This window comes from Pleurodeles waltl, chromosome 1_2, assembly GCF_031143425.1.
Source record: "Pleurodeles waltl isolate 20211129_DDA chromosome 1_2, aPleWal1.hap1.20221129, whole genome shotgun sequence".
Lineage (NCBI taxonomy): Eukaryota > Metazoa > Chordata > Amphibia > Caudata > Salamandridae > Pleurodeles > Pleurodeles waltl.
This window is the reverse complement of record NC_090437.1, coordinates 1038194010-1038219919: the sequence shown is the minus strand read 5'-3', so window position 1 is coordinate 1038219919 and position 25910 is coordinate 1038194010. Positions and strand designations below refer to the sequence as shown.

The 25910-nt window shown below is 43.6% G+C and overlaps 1 protein-coding gene across 1 annotated transcript in view; it reads left to right on the top strand.

Moving 5' to 3' along the window:
• Positions 1–24966, top strand: part of DTHD1 (death domain containing 1) — a 167091-nt gene extending 142125 nt beyond the window's left edge. Inside the window, exons 9-10 of the mRNA XM_069202131.1 lie at positions 4035–4092; positions 24127–24966. Coding sequence (XP_069058232.1) covers positions 4035–4092; positions 24127–24458 — 390 coding nt within the window. The 3' untranslated portion in view covers positions 24459–24966. The remainder of the gene's footprint in view (positions 1–4034; positions 4093–24126) is intronic.
• The last annotated feature ends 944 nt before the right edge of the window (positions 24967–25910 follow it).

Genomic DNA, 25910 nt, shown 5'->3' with positions numbered 1-25910 from the left:
GATCCCTCTGTCTTGGATAATTATCGACCCATTGCCCTTCTTCCTATATTGGCAAAAATTCTGGAGAAGCAGGTGAACCTGCAATTGACCAGGCATCTTGAGAGCCACGATCATTTACATCCTTCTCAAATGGGTTTCAGAACCCATCACAGTACAGAATCGGCACTCCTTACTGTAACTGAATCTGCTCTGCAACTTCTAGATCAAGGTGGTCATGCTGCTATTATCCTCCTTGATCTTAGTGCAGCATTTGACACTGTCGATCATACTCTTCTCCTTGATAGATTTTCCAAGATAGGGTTAGGAGGTCCAGCCCTTGCCTGGCTCTCCTCCTTCCTCATGGGAAGATCCTTTCAAGTTTTGGATCGCTCTTTTTTGCTCTGACATCAGGTCTCTATCTTGTGGAGTCCCGCAGGGTTCATTTATAAGCCCCACCTTGTTTAACATCTATCTGTCATCCTTGGCCACAGTAGTCGCTCCTTATAACCTCTCTATGGTCACTTATGCTGATGACACACAATTGGTGGTTTCCCTCTCTAGTAGTAGGGACTCTCCCTCTGCCAACCTGGCCGACTGCATGAAAGATATTGGGGACGGGATGACCCTGTCAAAACTGAAATTTAATGACAGCAAATCAGAGGTAATGATTATAGGTAATGGCGCCCCTAACGCCCCTCTGGCTATGTACTCTGTGGCTTTTAACAGCCTGCCTCCTCCAATAACACAAGTAAAAAGCCTCAGCTTTCTGCTTGACCCACACTTAACTATGGAGCCACAAGCTAAAAGAATCTCCTCGATCTGCTTCGGCTTAATTAGAAGTGTCAGGAAGATTCTTGGACTTCTGCCATTCGCTGCCAGAAGAATTCTTGTACAAGCCCTAGTTCTCTCCCGCCTGGACTACGGGAACTCTCTATATCTTAGTTATCCAGATTATGTAATAAAGAGGCTGCAGGTTACGCAAACGCGGCAGCTAGACTTCTCATGAATACCCCAAGGCATCTTTCCGCTAAACCAGCACTTGCAGCTCTTCATTGGCTCCCGATTAAGCAGCGCATTCAGTTTAAAGCTCTGTGTCTTGTTCACAGAGCCTTACACAATAAGGGTCCCCTGTCCCTTAGAAAACGGATCTTTCTTTACTCGCCCCTTAGACCTCTTAGATCTCGTTCTTCTTGACAGGTTTACATTCCTTCGGTCAAGAGATCATGGGGAGGTAATTCGTTCTCCATCAGGGCTGCTCGGCTCTGGAATGCCCTGCCCTTTGAATGCCGTCAGGAATCCTCTGAACTTCTCTTTAGGAGGAAGTTGAAAACCATTCTCTTTCCTAGTTAATCTGCTTCCCCTGGCTCTTCCGACATTCATGGTGTACTTTAGCGCTGGGATGCCCCCGGGAAGCCATGCGCTCTACAAATCTATAAACTAAACATTTCTAGCATTTTGCTTTTCCTATGCGTGCGGCAAAATTTAGCACACGTAGAAAAAGCAAAAAACGAGGAGGAATAAAAGTATTCCTCCTCGTTGCGCCCTGCTAATGCCACACCTGGTGGTGGCGTTAGATTTTGGTGTTGCCTCAGGTTTACGGGATTTCATAAATCTGAGGCAGAGTCAAAATGCAGTGGGTGTCGTAGCAACACCCATTGCACGCCCCTTCCTTGCACAGTGCTGCGTGGGAAGGGGCCGTATTTACAAGGTGGCGTTAAGCCATAAAAAGTGGCTTAATGGCACCTTGTAAATACGGCCCAGTGCTTAGCGCCACAGGAGCATCACAAAAAGTGACTCTCCTGTGGCGCTAGGGGCCTATAAATACATCCTTAAGTGCTTGTTTGCTTCTGAAGTCTTAAGGGCACACAATACTTTCTACTCACCTGCTACAGAACCTGGACTTTGCCATCTGTGAGTCTACCCTGCCTGGACCCTTGGAAGAGAGCCTAAGATGCTCTGCCCTCTTTGATCCTCATCAGAACCGCCACATGGCCAGATAGTTAACTAAATAAGTGATGTTCTACAACAACTCCAGGGTCAACCTGTAGGAAGCAAAGGTGGTGCAGGTTGGAACATGCTGGCTGACCAAAGGCACCCCTCATGCTATCATGCAAGCATAGTAGTTGATCTCTCCAGCAGCCTGTCTCTGTCCCTTGCAAAGTTCTGGGTTCACATTTTAGATCTCTCTCTCTTTTATCTGGCTGGGGCATTCACTGTGGCAAGATATGCAGCTGAAACAGGGCTGGTGATCCAAATGCCTTCCCTTTAGTCCCAGCCATGAGGATGTTGAAAGCCTGCAGCTCCACACTCTGGATACACTGACTGCAGCAGGAATCCATGCACACCCAGGTCCAAATATGATCAGTGAACTGGAGAGCAGTTCCAGTTTATATTCCAAAACCCCATGCTTGTGAAAATGCCCACTGCCAATCAGTGTTCAGTACATGCAGTTCATCGGGCTCAGGCACTACTTCTATTCTCAGAAAGGCAATAGAAAATGTCTTCTCTTCTTAATGCAGTATGTGGGGTTTACTTGATGCTCAAGTAGACCTTCCATGGGGCTGCTTTGGTGGGTACTTTGGCCCATATTTATACTTTTTTGCGCCGCATTTGCGTCATTTTTTGACGCAAAAACGGCGCAACCTTACAAAATACCATTGTATTTTGTAAGTTTGCGCCGATTTTGCATCAAAAAGTGGCCAAATGCGGCACTAAAAAAGTATAAATATGGGCCTTTGTGTGGCTATGCTCTTCCAGTCAGGCCCTCAAATTGAGATGAAGCAGGGGATAAGAGTGTCTTCTGAGGTCAGCATGCATCCTTCAGCTTCCAAATTCCATTCTTACAATATAGTAAATGTTAGAAACCAATATGTATAGTGTACAAAGGAGAGAAAACTTTTTGAGTTGCATTTCAATTGACACTTGTATCTGCATGGATCATGTTGTTGTTGTTGTGATATCATGGTACTATCCTCTCTCCCATAACTAACATAGTGTACTGCCTACCATTCTTTAGGGTGGGTATAGCCACCCTCTTAAGCAGCAATAAATCCAGAATCTGCAAAAAGCGACTGGTTCTCTGCCCTCTGAAAATAAGAGCCTCATTCTGGAATCTACATGACCTAGCATTCTTAGATCTCTGAAATATGTGTAGTGCTAGTGGGGGCTGGGGTCATTATCAACCAGGTTCCTTCTGATCTCAAAAAATACTGGCATAGTGTAAGGTGAGGGATATGGTACTGGAGCATCCACTGCTTCTGTGCCTCCCTTAAATAGGGTCCAAGGGTCAGTAGTGTCAAAGGGAAGGTATAAAACCCACAGCTTTAGGGAGCGGAAGAAGGAAGAGCAGTTGGTCATTGCTTTAATTTTATTATTGGTGCACAGTGATTGTATGTACATTGTTCAGACATCACATCAGTGTAATAAGTGTAGTAAGACCCTTCTTCCTACTGGCCACTAAGGCAATACCAAACACCAATACACAACAGTTTAGTTGTAAACTTTCTCATGTGTACTCTATTTCTATGTATGCTTAGGGGACTATTGATGGAGAGTGACTGTAATTCATCAGTGATATCACTGTTTGAACATAATGCAGGATGAGATTTCATTGCAATCACATGCCGCATGGATGACAAACTGACAGTGGCTTTTGGGAGTGGAAATTAAGAGACACTGACCATTTGGTGATGGTTCACTAAACTTGTTCAATGTGCTTTTTTCCATGGTTTTCATATGGAGAGTGCAGCCAGCAATAAAAAATGCATAATGCAGGTGTGAGGTTGGAGAATGTGACCAGATGTACTGGTAGGACAGTAGCAGATTGTTTTACTCTGCAAATCATAATCTATTAAGTAACTGTGTACCATCATGTTTCTATGAGGCTTTCTGAGCCAGTTATTTACTATCATAATCGACGTGGAGTCTTATATCACTAAATATTATGGAGTATACAAGCAGGTGTATCTTAATTGTTTTGTGCATATGTCCAGTCCAACGATAAACTTGATAGTTTTGAAACGTTTTCCAATTTGTTTCATATCTTTCTTCAACAGTATGAAAAAGTCATCAGCCGGCCCCCAAGTACAAAAAGAATTTCCACTGATTCCTCAGGTACAGTTTACTTCTTCTTGCCAATACCAACTTTTATATTTCCAAAATATTACCAGATAAATGTATATAAAATGTGTTGTGATGGAAAAGATAGAAAAGAAATTGTGATTAAATGACTTTTTTTTTACACAATTATGTGGCCACATTTTCATTGAACGCAGATCAAAAGGGGCTTTGTGGTCAGTGAGGACATGTTGGGCTGCAGGTGTGGATGATAAGCTTTCATTTCACACCTGGCCCTCAGCGCATAACAATGCAACAGGAAATGTGGTGTCTGGAATTCCAGTTGCCATATGGACTATAGATTCTAGACACAGGGGGAACTCGTAGTTGATGGTGGACATGTATGTTTGCTTCCCAGTTAACTACATAATTTACTTCTTAAGAGTCCTGTCAACTGTACAGGAGCATCTCCATTGTTGTCTTTTACATATGAGCCCATGAGTCATGGCCAGGATTACAGGGGCCTGCTGAGGCTAGAATTGTTCAGGAGCAGCATGACGTGCACAAACCACACATTTTAGCGTACCTGCCTGAGCGATGTGATCGAATCTCATAAGGCTGGCGTGCCTGCACAGTGCAAAATGTGCAGTGGGCAAGATGTGTACATGCAAGCCGATTTCTATGCATGCACCTCATTATGAAGAAGCACAGATTCACTTTCAGGTTTTATGAATCCTGTGTTTTGGCTCAAAGAATCAGAGCATGTGTTGGAGCCATATTCTATTGATGATCATATTCCTCTGCCAGTCAGGTCACAGTAACTCCATTCTGCCCTCAAACTCTCACACCTTCTCAATTATTATTTTCATCACTGTGAGCAATTGAGTTGATAGTTGAGGGGGGTGTGAGCCTTTCTCAAGCAGCAGCCACAAACCGTGTCAGGGTGAATCACAAAGGTCACTAAAGTGATCTGTTCCTAACCCTGTGGTAGCATGGCGCAAAAACAGCCAGACTTAACTTAGAGGTAGTGTGTAAAATATTTATGTTGTGCTTGAACAGCAATAAAGTAAAAACACAACACAAGTAACATCCAACACTAATTTAGTAAACTAGAGTAAATGTTAATAAATTATTTGGCACCAAAATGACCGAAATCCAATCAGGCAAACCATAAATATGCAGTTTCAAAGATTTAAGGTAAGTGTTGTGCCTAAAAACACAATGCTTCACTTAACAGTTACCTGGTTGTGCTAAATCAGGTAAAAGTCACAAGTTCAGGTCAAATGCGATTGGGCATAAGCCAGATACATGGACCAGGTTAGTCGTGCTGAAAAAGTTGTCTGGTAAAGTCTAGCATGAAGAGTTCCGTTCACAGTAAAGGAGGCCGTGAGAAGCAGGGAGGGCATTGTGCATGGTTGTGCAAAGGGCAGGTTGGGCATCGTGGGCGGTTGTCACTGTAGCATAAAGGTCCTGTCAGGTTTCGTGAACAGCCATTGCTGGAGCTTCACCTTGTCTCCCCAGGCTGTCCTTGCTGTAATGTGAAATGCAGATCTAATTTTGCCGGTCGTCGCTGTAGTGAGAAGAGTCAGATCCTTCAGAGGTTTGGATTGGTGGTCGGCATAAACAGTATGATCTTGGAGGGAACTGGACTGTTTGTGGCTGCAAATAGAATAAAACTTGAGGAGTTCTCCTTTTCTGCTGGGAGGATGCTACACCAAGTGTCCAGGCACTTAGAGGCAACTCTTGGAGATCATGAACTCACTCAAGCTGAGGCCAGCAGGGCTCAAGCAGCTCCAGTTGCTGGTACAGTCAGTTCCAGTGCAGCAGGTCGGCTGGGCAATAGCAGGGAGACCTCTGGAACCTGTTGTATCCCTGCACTTTAGAACATGAGGCCCTTTGAGCCACTCAAGTAGCCTGGAAAGAAGGATGCAGATTAGTCTTCCGTCTCAGACAGCAGGGTAGGCCTCAAAGAGGAGGCCAGCCCCGGCTACAGTGCACTACATCTTCTGTGGTATCTACAGGCCCAGGCTTGTACTGAAGAATGCGTCTGAGGGTACTATTTTTTATACCTGGTGCTTCTTTGAAGTGTAAGAAACGTTTGGAGCTTTCCACCTAAAGAGGTGTCTTGAATTTCCTGCCTCTCAGCCCTACTCCCAGTCTAGCTGCTGGCACAATAGCATAGTGTGAAGTTCTTTGTGTGTGAGCTGTAGCAGAGCCTTTGATGTGCAATTGGGGCTGTGCACAGCTTTGTCTCCCATCCTGCTTTGGATGACCATCTTGCCAACACCCAGGTTCTCTATTGTGTGGCTGTCTGGGAGGAATAAATAAAGGTCAACTGCCAATTACACCAAGTCATCTGACCAAGAAACAGGCTGCAGGTGCCAAATGGTTTGGAAAAGAAAATTAGAATTTATAAAAGCGGCATTTTCAGAATTGTGATTCAAAATCTGACTTTACCATTGAAGAGGATTTTAAATTACACTTCAGATACCGCACACGAAATTCTTACCTCTTCCCAAACAAAAGGTGCTACTTATTAAATGTAATACAGTAACCCAATGTAGGCCTTGCAATAGTGAGAGTTTTTCACTACCAGGACATATAAAACTTAGAAATACATGTTCAGCTTATTAACTGCAGTGCACCCTACCATATGGGTCCAATATATACAAAATGGAAGGTTTAGACCTGGCAAAAGGTTTATTTTGCCAGGTTGAAATTGCAGTTTTAAAACAGCATGCACAGGTTGCAATGGTAGAACTGGGACATGTTTAAGAAGGCTACTTAAGTGGGTGTCACAAGAAGTGCTGCAGGGCCACTCGTAACATGTAATCTTTAGGCTGGGTACATGTTGGGTCATTTTTCTAGTGGCTTCCAAGTAAATTCAATGTGCCAATTTGGTGTTAGCCAATTGTACCATGTTTAAAGTAGAGATCACAAACACTGATTAGCAATGGTGAAATGTGCAGTGTCACAAAGCCAACAAAACAAAGGTTCAGAAAATGGGTGGGGTGAAGGCAAAATGTTTAGGGAGGCTGCAGAGAAGGCTGAGTCTAACATGACCCCACTCCAGCTCAGTGCTAGGTTAGACTAAATAATACCTTGATTGGCTTCCCTGCTTAGGTGCTATAACATGGACAGTGAGTCTGTACTGAAGTGGGACTTGCCAGTTCTATGCCCTTCTGAATTCATTTGGATCCCTGTTACTACTCTCCTGAGTCACTGCACTTTCAGAGACCACCAGGTCCAACATTTGCTGAAATCACATGATACTTATCATAGTGGTGTTTAATTTTTATCACACTTTATCAGCTCCAATCCTGACTGAAGGTTACACTATGAGGAATAGGAACCTCTGCCTTGACATCAGCTGCGGCTGAACAGCCACATAGCAGAACAGTCTTGTTTTTATGAATAAACAGATTTCTGTGAGGAATCATAATTTTTTACTACATAAAATATTAAGTGGTACTGGTTGGACAACAACACCAAAACAGCCTTACTGTTAAGGGATGAGGAGAACACTGCCAAACCAATGAAGAGAAAAAAAATAAACTACTCTATAATAATCAAAATAACCAAGATATTATGTAAATCTGGCAAACTCACTGGGATTTTTTAAAAATGAATTGTGGTGGGTTTTGAGTCCAATTAAGCATTTGTGAGTAAAAAAGTAAACACATTAGTAGGTTGTGTATAGGTCTCAAAATAGCATCTAAAGTGCAGCAGTGCACTGAAATACATCAATAGACTTCATTTTAAAATAGAATAGTTTTGTCAAGCAGATGAATACATGTCTGGATGTTCAGACTGGTTCTACAGAAATATTTAATGGATTAATATTGCATGAGACTCCTGCATCTTTAGGTCGAGCTGCTTGGTCTTCAACAGTGCCAGTTTACTCAATATGCAGAACCTCCTTTGCCACTTCAGAAGTAGTTGTCTGGTTGCCACTGGTCTACAGTTTTTTTCCAGGCAGATGCAACTCAGCCTTTCTGAACAGAGCTGGAACCATCTATCCTTGTGGGCCAGAAACATGGCCAACAGTCCTGGCCTTCAGACAAGACCCTCAGGTAAAGATATTCAACGAAAAACAGGGAGCCCTACTCCTCAACCCTTCTCATTCACCAGTCACTTCGGAATTCTTCTAAGATGGTTGTTTCTCTTTAAAGCAGCTCTCTCTCTAGACCGTGGTTGCAGCAGTTTTAAAAGGAGAATCCTATAATTATTGCTGAATGTTCCTTAGAGATATAACAGTGTATGGTAAAGAAAATCGAAAGTCTTTTCAGGCTATGAAGAGTTTCGTCAGCACATGGAGATGAATGAAAAAGGTTTGATCAAGGTTCTATATTATTCAATGGCTCTGTGTGATATACTTAATTTGATCAGCGTATTAGCTTGGAGCAAGAACCAGATTCAGAAAAGTTCAGCTCTGAATTTCATAAAGAACTGTGTTGGTTGCTAGCACCACCTGTGTATTTTTCATATTTGAGGCATGATGGCACTATTTACATTCGCCCATCTAGGTGTAATGCTGTTAACATATTGCTCCAAAGCTTTAACATGCCACGTATCAAAGGGCATACAATGACACCATACGTAAGAATTCTTGTGCTCTTGTTTGTGGTTCTCCGGGGTTTTTTGCATTTGAGCACTCAGATATTTTTTTTACTTCCAATGAGGCTGTAGGCCTGCCAAACAGCCCTCAGTTAGTACAGATTGTGGGAAAGTTGTTTTTCTTGTTTTTTTCTTTCACAATGCAGCTCCTGTTATCATAAAAACTTACTTTACTCTGTTACAGATATCCAGCTCTTTTTCGGAGGTGCCCTAGCCTCGTGCTCTGGAAATGTTATTTTCAATAATGTTGCCTCTGAACTAGAACCCATGAGAATTCAATTGTAACAGTAGTGTAAACAATATTTCCAATGCATAGGATTATGGTGTTATTTGGTGTATTGCGTTACCTTTGTGAGGTTGCGCCCAAGGCTAGGTAGTCCTGGCCCCTTCACATACCGCCGTAAAAAAAAAAAAAAAAAATGTTTTCCAAAGATTTTCATTTTTCATTTGTGTTTTTGTATCATTGGAAAAGTAATTTGGCTTGGGTGGACATTGCTAATCTGAGCATATTTTTTCTGGATGACATTTTTAAAAATGGCAGATGTGTGCAATGATGATGTAAAATTTCAGGAACCATGAAACCTATATTCTTCATTTGGGTGTCAAACATAGGTGTTGGGATCAAGTGGTCTTGTAGAGACAGAAAATAACTCCACACAGCAACACTTCTGCCATTTTCCAAAATGGTTGCTATAATAGAGGAAGAAGAGACATATATAGAAATTAAACAAATAGTAATGGTTTTTAATCCTTTTATGTATACACGAAACAACGTTTCTGATCGATCTGAATATGAAAAAATAATGTTTACCACTCCTGTTTTAGACACATTTTCATAGTTTACTTTATTTGTTTCAGCAATCATTTGTAGTACATTTGCAGAATGTTGAGCATTTGAGAAGAGCATACCGACAGGGACATCTTTTTGTAGCACAGGTTTTGCAAGTACATGTACGTGTAAGTTGTGTCTGTAGAGGCTTTCAAAATTTTGGAGATTTTAGCACCCCAATAATATCTTCCCGGCCAAAATTTACACAGATCTTTCTCTACATATGCATGATCCAAAACATTTACACATCTTCTGATCAAGTAGAACTCTCTTTTAATGTATCCACATACAGAATATGATGTCAGTGGAAAGTCACTTAGCAGAACTGTTCTCTTGAACTCATTGTACTGAAGATCATCAAATGTGTGACAGTCAGAACTCTTTTTCCACACATGCACGGCCAGGATTAAGGTGCTCCATTAAATTCTTCTCCCCGTTTGTTGGGTCATTATGTCTCTAGAAGATACAACATATAACACACCAGCACACAGGAAACTAATAGTAAGCGTGCAGTGACTCATATATAGACTAAGCAGTCTTTCTAAGCATTATTTAATCTCCTCTTGCACGGGTGGAATATTTTATTTAATAAGAAAAAATAACCAGTTTGAAAGTATTTTATTTGACTAAGTGCTCGCTACTTGCAAATATGTTCCTTACTGGTACAAAGCAGTTTTTAAGCAATGTAGGCACATTCCATAGAAATTAAAGTAGTTGTTTAAGAACATCGCCCTGGTACATTCACATACCTATATGCCTGTCAAATAGCAACTATGTGTTGCATTTGGTTTATAGACCTTACGCTAAGAGGTCACTTCAGAAAATCAAACATTAATATTTGTACAGATGTACGAAAAGTATGTATTTAAATGTGAAGAAGAAATAGTTCTGAATGCATTTGTTTCCATGTCTGCTCAATGTGTTAAGCATGGCTAATAGCAGTAATGGATAGGTGGTGCAAAACAGTCCTTGAAACTAGACAGATCACTCAGAAATAGTGGGAATTATGTTACATTGTGTTGTCAGACCATGATAAAGCATTGTTTTCAGATCTCCATCAGGATTTCTACCTGGCTGAGATGTGATCAAATCCATCCAGAACAAGTACCAATTTGGTTGTGGTCTCTGTCTTGGCTTGCAAATGAAAAACAGGTTCTTGATTTACATGACAAAGTTTATCTTGGGGGAGATTTTCAGAAAACTTTAGTTTCTCAGGCTAGCCTCTACACTCCAGGTGGGTACATCTGTGTCCTAAAATGTATCTTCCGAAGTTATTCCTTACTCTTTACACACTGCCTATTGGTGTGAGTAATATGAACGTCTAATCAAGTCAGAATTCTTCAAGAACCCACATAGCGCAGATGTTCTTTAATTACTTTATCTTTGTGGCAATTTGCCACTGATTTTACCTTCAATAGCTCAATTATTAGTCACCTTGCATCTCTTCATCTCCTTGTCTCTCCTCTGCCTTTCCATTGAAATTGGAGCCATTCACCTGCTTATCTATTGATGCCAGTGGATGTGCTGTTGCCTCTTTTTTTGTGTCCATTGCTTTACAGCAGTTGACGAAAATGTTCTAATCCACTGCATCACCTGGACATATTGAATGTGCTAGCCTTGCAGCTGATATCTGACATATCATCAGCCACATTCATTATCTGTTTGCTGATGCTCTACCCTGGGTCAGTATGGTATTAGAACAGGTAAGGTTGAGCAACCTATGACAATTATGATGTGTAAGAAAATAACACTCCAAAGTTGATCTCCATTACCTCTCAGATATATATGAAACACTTAGGGAAGAAATGGGAAATATATAATATTAAATAAAATATCAGAAGAAAGATGAAGCCTATGTTTTCCATGGCTAGTGTGAAAATAAATAACTTGACTTTGATAAACTATGAAGATGTTTTGAGCAGAACGCAATACAAAAGCATACATTAAAGCGTAGGCTAAATAGTACATTGAAATACAAGTTCAATATTGAATTTAAATATAAATGCAGATACATAGGGCCTAATTCACTAAGGTAAATTTACACTTTTGTGTAAGTTTATGATTATTTGCTATTTAAGAAGGGATTGACGAGTAAACTCTTTACGAGTGTGGAGTTGCCACACGTAACATGACCTATCTTTTCCATCGTAAAGCTACTGCTCATAAACTTACATGAAAGTATAAGGTTACCTTGTGAATCATACTATCATCAAAGAGCAATGTGCAAGAACAGGGGTAGATATGCATATTGACTGGAGAAATACAAGCAGAAGGTGTGTGAAACAGCTAAGAAATGCTATGTGTACAGCCGTGCCCAATTTACACCCCCCAACAACCAGTGTGTTACAGAGCCTTTGAAACAATTGTAATATGAAAAGCAACTATACATCTGTGTTGGAAATTTTGAGATATAACGCTTTATATTTTACACTGCATTGTATAGCATTACACATTTCCTTATGTATCTATGTGTGCACTATCTCATTCTCCTGTATTCCCCCTTGCCTCACCTGGTTACTAGTCCATTACAAAGTCTGTTTTGATAGTTACACCTACAACTTTTCAGATGCTTGTCAGGACATGTGGCTTTGAGGTTGTTGATTACCTACTCATAATTAAACGTTATTTGACCATGCCGGAAGTCTTTCTTTAATTTTATTCTAACACTGACAATGAGGATGGAATACAGGAGATGTGCGGGGACAGCAATGACAGCTTAACCTTTGAAGATATTTAAGTGAGCCACTTCCGAGCAGAACCATCCACCAGGTGAAGACCATCAGTGATTTCATGGAAAATCGCTCCATATTGTCATTTGCAAAGCATACTGCCTGTTGGACTTTTGGCAAGGTTAACTCAACATTTCTGCGGTGAATGAGCACTTGCAAATGACCTACCCGAACATTCAATAATTCATCTGGAATGTTGAGCTAGGAAGGAAGTCTTTGAGGGAGCATTCATGGTGCAGTGATTAGAGCACTATTGGCAATAACATGACTATGCCCTATTCAGGGTCAAAGTCCCCATGACTGTGGCCACTGATACTGAAATTTCATACCTACCCATTGTCTGTGGCAGCTGTTACTGAAATTTTAAATTAAGTTAGACCGAGACCAACTCTATGGCAGTGTGGGAGGCAGAGGAGCTTGCTGTTGCTGTAAGCCAGGGGAAAGGCTCAATATCCTCCTAGTCGCTCATGGAGTTGCCCGGAGCAGGCATGAGTGAATCAGTGACATTGGCCAAAAATAAGTTCTATAGTCATGCTGCTGTTAGCCAGTAAGAAGGCTCTGAATTAGTTCAGGACACCGAGGGAGTCGCAGCAAGTGGGGACGCAAGCAGCTCTACAGTCTTGGTAAGCCAGTGTGTGGAGATGGATTGAAGGCTCTGACCTGTCAATGGAAAGGAAGCACATCAGTCACATCGAGTTGGGCAGACTCCAGAAGCAGGTGTGTAGGATCAGACTTCCTCGTAATGCAAAGAAAGCCCTCTGTCTTCCTGGATATTCCCTGCCTACTGGTGGTGGTTCCCTCAGACTGCAAGGGATCAGAAGGCATCTACATATTTATTTTTTGTATCTCTGCCTACTAGAGGCAGGCTTTCCATGTGTGCATAATGGGAAAAATAGGACTGAGAGGTTACCAACATAACCTAGATGAAGATTCCATCTGAACTGGGTGAGGCATAATTTACAGATTTCTGTAGGTTCTACTCTTTGCGGGCAAGTATTGTAACTATTAGCACATACAAGGTCCATTTTATTTAACGTTTATTTGTAAGTTATATCTTGGGGCACTGTGCAGAATTTTGAACTTATATTTCTGTGTCATGTAACATCACGGCAGCCGCTAGCATGACTCAGTCCCTTTAATAGCAATTAGGGGAAAAGTTTTCCTCACTTAGAAAACAACATATACTACTACACATTCTGGGAATTCATGGAAGGAGAATATAACAATCCAAATAGTAGATAAAGGAGATGATGATGAGGGCCTAGTGGACCTGTACACCATGATATTTTGTAAACTAGAGGATAATTGTGTCCAAAAAGTGAATATTGTGCTAGAAAGGAATGATTTATTTTGCAGAGCACAGGGCAAAGACAAAAAGGTTATGCATTACTTTGCATGTTTGAAAGGTATGGCCCGAATGTGTGAATTTTGGTCCCTTGTATGACCCTATGATTAGAGACCACTTAGGGCTGTGCGCCATTAATCCCCATGTACAAGAGAAGTTATTAGCATGTGATACATACATGAAGGAAGCCACTGTCTTTGCCAAAAGTGCAGAGCACACCGCAGAGTGCATTAAAAAAATGAAACAAAGTAATGTTTCAGAAACCATTTAAGTGGTAAAAAGTCAATCTAGCAGTGATGATCATACAAAGGAAGTGGAGAGTGTAAGAAAAGTAATAAAACACAATATAAAGAAAAAATAGATGGTGAGAAAGAAAAGGAGACAATCAACTGTTATCGATGTGGAAGCTATAACCACTTAGCAAATCGCTCTAATTGTCCTGCATGTTTGTGTTTATGTAGAAAATATAATAAAAGAAAACACTGTGCCAGAGTATGCAAAAACATGAAAGTGGAAAACAAAGAATACATGTAGTAGAAGAGGCAGAGGATGATGCAAACACATTTATTTTCTATGTTTTCACTAAAGGAGTGGAAAGTGAAAACGGTTATCTTACATGTGATGTATTTCTAGATGGAGTCAAATTAAAATTTATGCTGACTCTTGCTCACCCTATACCTTTATTGATCATAAACCCTTCCAGGAAATGTATAAGGTTAAAGGTTATATTCTCCAATGAGCAGACACTAAATTGGGCGGGGGTTATAATCAAGATCCCCACCTTTGGGGGGAATGTTAAACATGCATATCTCATTTAAAAATCACTCTAATAAGGGGAAGATCTACATTGCTGAGAAGGGTTCTAGTTTATTAGGTTGGAGATATCAGGGGGAATGAAACTTGATCCCATTAATGTGGAACCAGTTATGATGATAAAACAAACATGTAAATGAGAGGGCATTAACGTAAAGGGCAATGTGTGAAGTATTTGTGCAACACACACATAGCAATCCAATGAAAACACCACAAAAGACTCCACACAGGATTGGAAAAATTTGACTATTTATCTGAATCAAATAAGACCAAAATGACAAAGATCCAATCAGTACAATAAGATATCGAATGCAGTGCTTACACTGGGACTCATCCAAGAGTCTTTATGGTAATTTGGGTAAAGAGTTAAATATTGATATTCTGGAAATTGATGCACGGACGTTAGTCATAGACTCACCAATGTGAGTAATGTGTAGGTATGCCCTGGAGCCCTTGGTGTCACTCCGGGTTAGCCCTTAGTTTTTTTTTGCAGGACAGAGGTCAGCAGGCCTCAGGGCAGCTCAGCAAAGCAGGGGAGCAGTTCCTGGGAACAATCAGACACCGCAAAGTGGAATTTCTTTCAGCACAGCAGCCTTTACTGCAGCAGCATTTCCTTCAGGTCCAGAAGGGTCAGAGCCTGAGAACCTATACTGAAAAGTGCCTTTAATGCGGGGAATGACTTCAAAGGACCCTTCAGAATTGCGCAGGTCTCCCTTTCAACCAAGCCCTGGCTCCAGACTGTATGTTGGAAAGTGGATTATTAGTAAGGGCAGGTATGTACCTAAACTTAGTGACAGGTCACAATGCCACACTAGGTCCATTCAACGTCTCAATAAATTAATCCTTACTCAACCCTTGATAGCTTGGCCCACAAGCAGTTAGGCTTAACCTCGGAGGCCTTTATTATAAATAAGTGAAATACAATACACAATAAAAATCTAACACCAATTTATAATAATGGGGAATATTTTAAGCTTTAAAATGACCCCAAAACCTAATGCCAACTGGGGACATCTGGTCATGCTTGACCATGCAAAGTCAAAGTTTGAGGCCAACCGCAATGGACCTCAAGTCTGACAAACTAAGCAATAGGCCTCTGTCAAAATTTGACCTTCTGACTTAGGGCTCATTACGAGTTTGGCAGTCCGATGACCACCAAACCCATGGTGGCAGTCGGACTGCTACACTCCTGGTGATCTGACTGCCAGATTACGATCCTGATGGTCGGACCACCAGGAGACCACTGCTACCACCAGGATCATGGATCCTGATGGGTTGGTGGCTATCGGATTAATTGCCAGCCACGGCAGTGCACATGGTGGCACCGCCATGCTGATCACAACTCCACTTTCCGCCAGCCTTTCCGTGGCGGTTAAACCACCATGAAAAGGCTGTTGGAAAGCCAGTGCTGGCAGTGCAGGGCCCCCCCCTGCCAGCACCCTCGAAATGAACACTGTCTGCTCTGCCGTTGTTGATGCGTGACAGCATTGGCCTCGGCTTCCTTAAGTGAGCCAAGGTCAAAACTGCTGCACTGTTTCTAAAAGGCTGACAAGCAGAAATGTTGTAGTACGATGTTTCCACCAGCCAGCCCGGTGGAAACATAGTCATATGACAGGTGGTGAGGCCGCCGGCATGATGGCAGTCTCAACCCGCGCGTTTTGTGGTCTGCCGGTTGGACCACCAAACTTGTAATGAGCCCCTTAGTCTCTTTTTTGGAGCTTTTTCTCTTGTCATTGGATGAGGTTCCTCTTCAGGCCAGCTTGCAATGCGATGTCGTCGGCTTGGCTCAGCACAAGGTCCCGGGCAACTCCTCGAAGTCTCATCAACAGGGAAAAGCTCCATGAGCCTGTAATTCAGGCTGGATCACTGTTCAATGTCTCTGGCTTATATCTCGTCAACAGGTTGGTCACCTTATGGAACTTTTTCACAAAGTTGCTCCAAAACTTCTTCAAACTTCTGGATCTTCTTCTAGAAGTCCTTTTTGGATCCTTGAAGTCCCCACAAACTTGAACCAAGGTTCAAGAAGCTGTGAGCTGGTCCTTGGAAGTTGGGACTACAGTTCCCAGAATGCACCTGGTCAGTATCCTCAAATGGTCACTGGACTCTACTCAGCTAGGCTCTTCTTGCAGGACTTGATACAGGGGACTATGGTCATCTCCTTTGTACCTGCAGCTGACAGGGAGTCCACTCCTGGAGTTGCAGAAGCAAGGCAAAGTCCTTCCTGTGGTAAAGCCCAGCTGGTGCAGTCTTCTGGGTGCAGACCTTCAGGTGCAGACCTGGGGTTCAGCAGGGCAGCCTTTCTTCTCTAGTATTTTCTTTTAGCAGGGATCTGAATTGCTGGGCAGGTCTGCCATATTTATCCTTGTTTGTGGGTCAGAAAGCAGTGGGGCACCCCTGACTAATGGGGTGCAGGGGGCCACCCTCTGGGGTGACCACTTCCTGCAAAGTGTGGCAAAAATCTATTCCAAAAGTCAACATTCTTTAAAAGTCCAACATGGAGAAAATATCTCCTTGGAGGTTACATCTGGCTTAGCCCACCCACTGGAATGGCTAAGATTTCCTAACACACTCCTTCCATCTCCTCTCCTAATCTAATTACTGGAGCCCACATCTGACTGGGGGAGCGGGACATGGGGGCAGTCTGGTTTCTGTCCCAAGTGGCTTTACCTCCTTTATTTTTTATAAACAAATTGTGATTGTTTTGAAAAAGAATGGGGGAGGGGAAAACAGGTGGGGAAAGAAAGCTCAAAAAAGCTTGCAGAGGTAAGTACGATGAGGACCAAGTCCAAACCACATTGACATTGACATTAAACCAATCCAGGTGACAGACTTCAGTCCATTTCTTAATATAATAATGGGAGCCGTGACCCCCTGTAGGCCTACAGCAGCAGACCTAGCCATCGTCCTCATACCTTCCTATGTTTCTGGGGGCAACCCCTAGATTCATACACCAGTTTTTCTTGGTTTGCGCACCAGTCCACTCCCTGTCTCCATTTTCTGAGGGATGGGCCCGTAGATGAGTTCCAGGCAGTAGCAATGCCTCTCTCTGCAACCAGCAGGGCCGTACTCACAAAGGCATGGCTTGCTCGTAAGCAACCCCATTTCTTCCATCGGTGCTGCTCCTGCCCCAGCACCGTGTTTAATTTGTGTATTACTTTACCCCAATATATCTGCTATATCGGACAGGACTACACCAAATGAAAAAAAAATCTGACGGTTCCCCTGCACATCGTGGACACTGAGCCATGGGGCGAAACACCCCCCCTGATGCAACCTGTTAGGTGTTAGATATGCCCTATGTAAGTAGTAAAATTGCACCGTGTGAAGCCTCACTGACATCGCCAGTACCCTAGGTGCCATCAATGCCTCCCTCCATTCCATTTCCTCAAATGCCCCCACCCATGACTCCCATCTATTCCTAGTCGAGTCCAAACCTCCCGGGCATTGTTAACTAACATTTTATAAACCTGGGACACACCCTTCCATCCTAGATTGCCCATGAGCAGCTTGGCCTCAAGTGGACTGTATTCTGACATAGGGCCAGCGGTGGGCATGTGAGCCCCCAGAGCATGCTGGAGCTGGAGGTATTTAAAGAACTGCATCCGGGACAGATGAAAATCGGCCTGCAGTTCCTGAAATGATTTCATTGCATCACCTTTCCATACATCTCCCACTAGTGAAAAAACCAGCAGATCTCACTCAGCGAACCCGTCTAGTGCCACCGCTTCACTCAGCCACCTCCCCCTCCACAGCAGAGTCTGATGGGCGACAATAGCATTCCACTGGGTGTGCCGCAGAAAAGTGTGCCACGCCAGGAAGACCACTTTGGTTACTGACTCCATGTCTCGGGGAGAGGTGCGCCATAAAGCAGATCAAGGATACGAGGGACACCCAATATCTCCAGTTCCACCTGATAGGCTGGGTCCACCCACTTCCCAGTAAACCAGTCATGAATCACCAGGAGCTGGGTCGCCAGATAATATAAATAGGGATCTGACGCGCCCAAACCCCCGTCGTACACTCCTCTCCGGCAGTGCCGCGCAGCCACCCGATGTCTCATCCCCCTCCAGAGGAATAAAGTGGTGGTGTTCTCCAGAGCCCTGAACCACGAATGTGGGATCGGGAGTGGAAAGTTCTGAAATACATATAAAAGTCGTGGTAGGACCATCATCTTGTTCAGAGCTACACGGCCCATCACGTTCAACGGCAATGAATGCCATCTCTGCAGGTCAGCCCTGGTGCGTGCCAAGAGCGGGGCCAGGTTCCTGGCCCACGCAAGCTCGGGAAGAAGGGTCACCCAGACACCAAGGTATTTAAAACTAAGTCTGTGTAAGGGTATCACATCCTGCCAATCAAAGCAGTCTTGTGAACTCGCCAGGGGCACCAACACTGATTTAGCTGGGTTCATTCTGAGCCCTCATGCTTCTTCATAACATTGTAGAAGGTGGAGGCTTTGTGGGCCCGTTACACTGGGCTCTTCCATGTACAACAGGACATCATCTGCGTACAGGGCTACCTTGTCATCATGGGATTGCCCCCATTTCCAGCCACGATACAATGGGTCTATCCTGACCAACTGTGCCAGCGGCTCAATAGCCAGAGTAAATAGAAGGGGTAGCAAAGGGCAGCCCTGTCACGTGCCCCGACGGACATCAAAGACTGAAGACAGGGCACCATTAACCTACACGCGTGCCCTGGGGTTGACCTACAGAACCCAGACCAGGTGGCAAAACCTTGGTCCAAAACCCGCCCACTGAAGCACCAAAAAGAGAAACCCCCAGTCCACCTTGTCAAAGGCCTTTTCAAAATCAATAAATAGGAGAGCGGGGTCCTGTGGCAGCCGGTGGCGTTCGGCCAGGGACACATGCGATCAACAGATACAGTGTTGTGTGCCGCGAGTGGCCATAAACCTGCATTGGTCAGGATGAATCAGCTGCGGCAGAACCCTCTTGAGACGGGTGGCAAGGACAGTGGTGTAGATTTTTACCTCATTGTTAATCAGAGATATCGGCCTGTAGTCAGTACAATGCAGCGATGGAGGCTGGGTTGTAGGAAGCACCACAATGGTGGCGGCGTCTAGTCCCACTGGGAAGGAACCCTGGCAATCCACCTCTGTAAATAACTCCGAAAGGCGCAACACTAGATCCTTCCGTAACGCCTCATAGTATCCTGAGGGAAAACCATTGGGTCCTGGGGTCTTACCTGCCCCCAGCACTGAGATAGCCGCCCGACCACCTCCACACAGAGAGGTTCGTCCAGGTGCTGCACCTCCATCAGGGGCAACTTTTGAAGTGGAACTTCTTCCAGAAGCCGGCAGGCACAGTCTGGCACGATCGCTGCCGAAGCCTGATAAAGTGTCTGGTAATACCGGGCAAAAGTGTTGGCTATGTCTTGGTGTCCTTGGACGCGGACCCCCTGTTTGTTATACATTTCGGGAATAATCCTAGAGGCCTGTTGTTGGGACGTCAGCGAGTATAACAGCTTTCCAGTTTTGTCCCCCCAGCCATAAACCCTAGCAGTAGTAGCCTGCCAAAGGTACTTTGCCGCTTCCAAGGATTGATCTCGGATTTTCTCACTGATTAATAGGAGTTGCCTAGCTAACCCTTCGCTGGGCCGCGCCTCCTGTCCAGCTTCTAAGCACACAGCCGCTCCTCCAACTGCTCAATATTGCGTGTCTGGGAGCGCTCCCGAGCTCGTACAAGGCCTCTAGCCGTACCCCACAGGACCGCCTTGCTTGCAGCCCACAGGGTTCCAGGGGATGTCACGGACCCTTCATTAAAAACAAAGTACTGACGAAGTGCTTGCTGCAGCTGCTTAATGTAGAACCCATCCTGCAGATCCCATGCGTTCAGTCGCCACATAGGGCGCATTAAAGACTGGGTAGGTTCCACAGCAAATCGAAGGGGCGCATGGTCGGAAATTCCATGTGCCAAGATTTCAATATGGGTGAGGCAGCTGCAATCTGTGCTCGGCAGAAGCACTTGGTCAATTCTAGATTGTGTGCTGTGGGCTGCTGAGGTATGTATAAATTGCCAAAGCCGCGGATGCCATACTCTTCACGCATCGCAGAGACCCATGGCAGACAACCACCCTGTAGGCCCCACTGCTATGACCTGTCTATACGCCGGGCCAGTCACGTCCGAGTCAGGGTCTAGGACTGCATTGAAATCTCCCCCCAGTATGGTGAGTCCCGGGGTTAGGTCCAGGAGCAATTTGGTTAGATCCTTAAAAGTCCTGGCTTTCCCTCATTTAAAAACCAGCTTGGCTACTGTACCCCGCTTCCTGCTCTGCCATCTGCTGCAGCAGTTCTCCTCCCACCACATGCTTCCTTTGTTTCAGCTCGGGCCACTTCACACCTCATTATGGTAGCTTGGCTCATGCTGCCAGAGGCTGCTCAGGGAAAGGCACTACAGAGCTGATTTTGGTAACTTTCAGAAAGAGTTCTTAAACTCGTTCTCTGACTTGTTATACTAAATACAACATTGTCAAGTTGTTCTTAGTCTAGCTTTTAATTTAGTATCAAACATTACTTATTTAGCTCTTTTCTAGCGGAAATGAGACTTTATTATTTTTAAATAAAGCCTCCCAATGTTAGCTTACAGAGTCAATGTACTGCAATTGGGAATAAGCAAATTTGCCCGTTTTTCCCTCACCAGGATGTATAAATCATATTTTATGAAGTCCCTGCTTATATTTACACTGCACCCATCCCTTGGGGCACCCAGAGCAGACCTTAAGGTTGACGTATATGTAAAAGTAAGCTACTTTGGAAGTACTTTTCATTCAAAAGTCATGTTTGGGGTTAACTTTCATGTAAAAGCAGCCAACAAAGCAGGCCTGCTTTTACAATGACACCAGAGACCATAGCAGTGCACCCAAGGGTGCCTTATCTACACTGGCTTTCCTAAACCTACATGTCCTACCATCTACTAGGGATTGGTAGGTTGCCAGAGCCAATTATAATTGTGACTAAATTGTTTATACCATTTTAAACAGATCTCTGACCCTGTGACTGGTTAGCAGTGCTGAGGACACAGTCGGAGTCAGTAACCACCAGTGTCAGTCTAAAAGTTTGGGGGTGATCAGGGCCAAAAGGAAGACTTTTTCACACTATAACTAGGGAGTAATCAGCCCTTTTTGTGGGGACAGACACTTCCCTCTTGAAGAATAGGTGCGAGCTCCCCTCCATCCTTCCAGTCCAGGAAGACCCATCAGTATGCAGATGAATGCAGATGCAGTTGAGTATCCTGTGTTGTGGGTGTCTGGAGGGAAAGCACAAATGTAGCTGTCACCCAGACCAGATGTGTATTGGAGACAGGTTGTCAGGCACAAAGAGCAGTAAGAGCAGAGAACTGCCCACTTTTAAAAAGTGGCATTTCTAAAATAGTAATAATCAATCCGACTTTACAAGTAAAGAGGACTTATCATTACTATGATGAATTACAACTTAAAGGTATATTAAGGAATTCACAATGTTGGCCTATGAGAGGAGCAGGCCTCACTGTAATGAACATGACTTTTAGAGCCTTCCATTCCCAGGACATGTAAAAATTGAAAGTACACATCCTGCCTGTGACTTACATGGCAGGACACCCTATGGGCTCCCTAGAGCCTACCTTACAGGTGATGTATATGTAAGAAAAGGGGAGTTAAGGCTTGGCAAGAGGTTTTAAATGCCAAGCCAAAGTGTGCAGTGTGACTGCACACACAGGTTCTGTAATGGCAGGCCTGAGACATGTTTAAGGGCTACTGAAGTGGTTGTGGTCAATCAGTACTGCGGGCCCACTTGTAGCATTTCATTTACAGGCCCTGGGCACATGGAATACCACTTTACAAGGGACCTACAAGTAAATTAAATATGCCATTTGTGGATACACCAATATTGTCATGTTTTGGGGAGAAGTGCATGCACTTTAGCACTGGTTAACAGTAGTAAAGTGCTCAGAGTCCTAAGATCAGCAAGAAGATGCAATAAATAGGAGGTGAAAGGCAAAACGTTTGGGGGGGCAACCACCCTAGGGATGCCTGGTCTAACAGTGTGCCTAGTACTATCATAACAGACAATGGCACCCAGTTCACCTCAGAGGAGATGAAGGAGTTTTTTATTGGGAATGTCTATTCAACTCCTCAAAACCGCCATGGTTTCGTGGAGGTAGTGAATCACATGATCAAAGAGTTCTTTCAGTAGGCACATGGGTCTGGTGAACCTGCTGATAAAGCCATTAACAAATTATTATAGTCATAACACACAACACCAAATTGTGTCACAGGGATCCCTTCATTTCTTTTGCTCAAAGGCAGACAAAGTTGACCCTGAATTGGTTGGGTGGAGGTGAGCCAAGATGGGTGCATAGGGACAGGTATTAAAGAAGGTACGATTTGAAGCAGAAGATGGAATGTGTGCGTTGGGTGGTAGTTAAAGTCCCTTATTCCAGTAAAAGGGGTGTCAGTAGATATTCTAAACCATTGAGAGTGACCAAGGTGAACAGGAGTGCAGTAACAGTGGAGGATAGAAGAGTTCAGAGTATGGACAAGACTTCATACTGTGACAATTCTTTAACTGAAGAAAGTGTTAGTTCAGAAAAATCTTCGGCATTGTGTTTGGACCAATTTCGGTGTCTAGAACCTCAGTGTACCTACTTGGCATAAGGATCATAATTTTCATTGGATATGGGAAGGAGACGTGTTATAAATTATGAGATAAAGGGCCAGATGTACGAAGCATTTTCCAAGTCGCAAACGGCGAATCTGGCCATTTGCGAAGGGGTGTTCCCTTCCTAATTGCTAGTCTCAGTCCCATGTATAATTGTTTTGTGACCGTGAATGCGGTTGCAAAACAATCGCAGTTAGCAACAGTTTCAAACTGGCGCTAATCTATTCGCAAACGGGAAGGGTTTCCCATGTGACCCCTTCCCCTTTGCGAATGGCAGCAAAAATATTTTTTTCATTTTTTGTTTTTTAAATGCATCTCGTTTTCCTTTAAGGAAAATGGGCTGCATGAAAAAAAAACGGCTTTATTTAAAAGCAGTCACAGACATGGTGGTCTGCTGTCTCCAGCAGGCCACCATCCTTTTGAGGGTGGCCATTCCCAATGGGGTCCCAAATTGCGACCTACCTCATAAATATTCATGAGGTAGGTCATTTGTGACCCCAATGAGAATCGCAAACAGTGTCATTGACACTGTTGTACATCAGGTTTTGCGACTCACAAATTGCGAGTTGCAAAACCTGAAGTTCGTACATGTGGCCCATAATTTCTTATTTTTCACACTGTATTCTAATGATTCATATTGTTTAGTATTACTCATTTCATTATACATCTATTTGTCCCTTATCTCCCTCTCATGTATTCCCCCTTCACTTTTCTGGTTACTGGTGTATGCCAATGTCCGCTGTAATAGTTGCAGCTGTAACTCCTCGATGCTTGTCAGGACCTGTGGTTTAGAGGGTGTCGATTACCTACTCGGAATAAAACGTTATTCGACCTTTTCTGGAGTCTTTCTTTAATTCAAACACATCTGGTAAAACAAAATCATAGACGGGAGATAGTACAAGTAAAATCTCGAGAAATGAGCAGTGCTGCTATTAAATCTCAGGTAGAGTATGAGTTGGTGTACTGAGTGGGTAAGAAAATGAATATTCTGGATCGGCCTGCCTCCTCCCTTCGTTGATATCACAACCTGTATTTTTAGTTCCTGTTTTTCTGTATTTCATGAACTTACCCTGTTAACAAATGATTATTTTGCTTCGAACTACAGACATCCTCTGGGACAAACTCATTTACTGGCTGTCAGAGGAGCTGTCAGAAGAGGACGCTGCGGTGCTCGTTGTATCGCTCCCTGTTCGCCGAAGCACAATTCAACTCATCAAACTGAAGAGTCCTGATAATCTAACAGAACAAATATACGAGCTGCTAAACTTTTGGAAGAAGCACCTCCCGACCTCCGCAGACAAGCTGCGCCTCCTGTGTCGGCACCTTTGTAAGAGTGGCAGGAGTGATCTCTCAGATGAGTTAAAGCACATGTGGGAGAGCAAGACATTTCCTCGGCAACCGCAGCACAGGTTTGCTGCCAACTCTTCAAATGTTTGATAACTTTGATGCAGAGAAAAAGTTGAGCTCTCTTTATGGTAATTGCTGACGAACCAGACTCACTTGGCAAGAAGACGTTCCTTTTTATGGAACTTCGGATTTCTTAGCTGTGGTCTACAAAAGCGTGAGATGTATTATTCATTTTTTTAAAGTGGGACACTCAGTGTAGAACGAATAAAACGATTCTCGCCATTCAGTCCTACAACTCTAAAATAAAAAAAAATTCCAGAGTGTTGCTTTGTTCGATGGCACCTGGAGTTTTGTGATGTACTCTGTCATCATTCACTAGAGGGAGTGGCCTTTCCTTCTCAACATGTACGAGAAATGCATCTCACTGCTGTCCCATATCTGTCAGTGTTAACAATCATTTTGTAGAGTGGATGAAAATATATCAGTGTCCCTGCCTTGTACATGGGTGACACACTATGCATGGTGTAACTAATTATTTCATATTTAATTTTGATTGAATATTTTAGTTTCACACACCTTTATTAAATTTTAAATCCTGTATGCGCCTACATGTTTTTAATATGTGTTATTAAAGTTTTCATGTTCAAAACGTAAGTAAAAACGGTAAAGTACAGACTCTTAAGTGAAAATTACTTAGAACAAATGTCGGCTCTGATCTCTTTCAATTAAAATACACTGATGCGGAGGTTTAGTGACCTATACATCCGATGTTACACCATTGACCATTCAGACAGTGGTGTTACGCAAAATAATACCCTCCCCCCTGCCCGAATATAGTAAGGGGCCACCAAGTTTCTAATAGCTGACAAATATTCAGATTCTTTGACTGTTTGGGGGGGGGGCTTGAAGGATTGTGTCTCCCCTGCTCCACAGGGGCTACAGGGACTTTTGTTGCACCCCTGCATTCAGACAGAGTGGGGAAGTGGGGCACAATGGTTAGAGCGGCAGACCCTGAAGCAGAGATCTTGCTCAAGACCAGGGTTCAAGTCCAGCTTCGGCAGGTCTTGGGCTCAATTCCCTTGGACCAGATAATTCTCGCCTCAGTGCCTAATCTAATTAATGAGTCCCACTCTGCAACTCTGGGCAATAGCTTGCTTAATCTCCACAACAGCCCCAACAGCGCTTGGAGGCCTGGCTTCACCCTGGGGGTGACCAGGAGTGGGTACCTCACAGGGAAAAGCCAGGAGGGGTTCCATAGCGGTATGAGTACAGCGCCTTGAGACCCTAACGGGTGAGTAGTGCGCTATACAAGTGCAAAGTTTACAGAGAAACATTAACTAAAATATAAGCCCTGATTTTGAAAACAAGCCCAAGCCAGTAGGAACTCACCAAATTTATGACAAATATATTTCTAAATGCCTAAAGAGATATAGGGCCTGATTTAGATTTTGGCGGACGGGTTACTGCGTCACAACAGTGATGGATATCCAGGCCCCGAAATATAAATCCCACCGGAAATAATAGGATTTATATTTCGGTGGA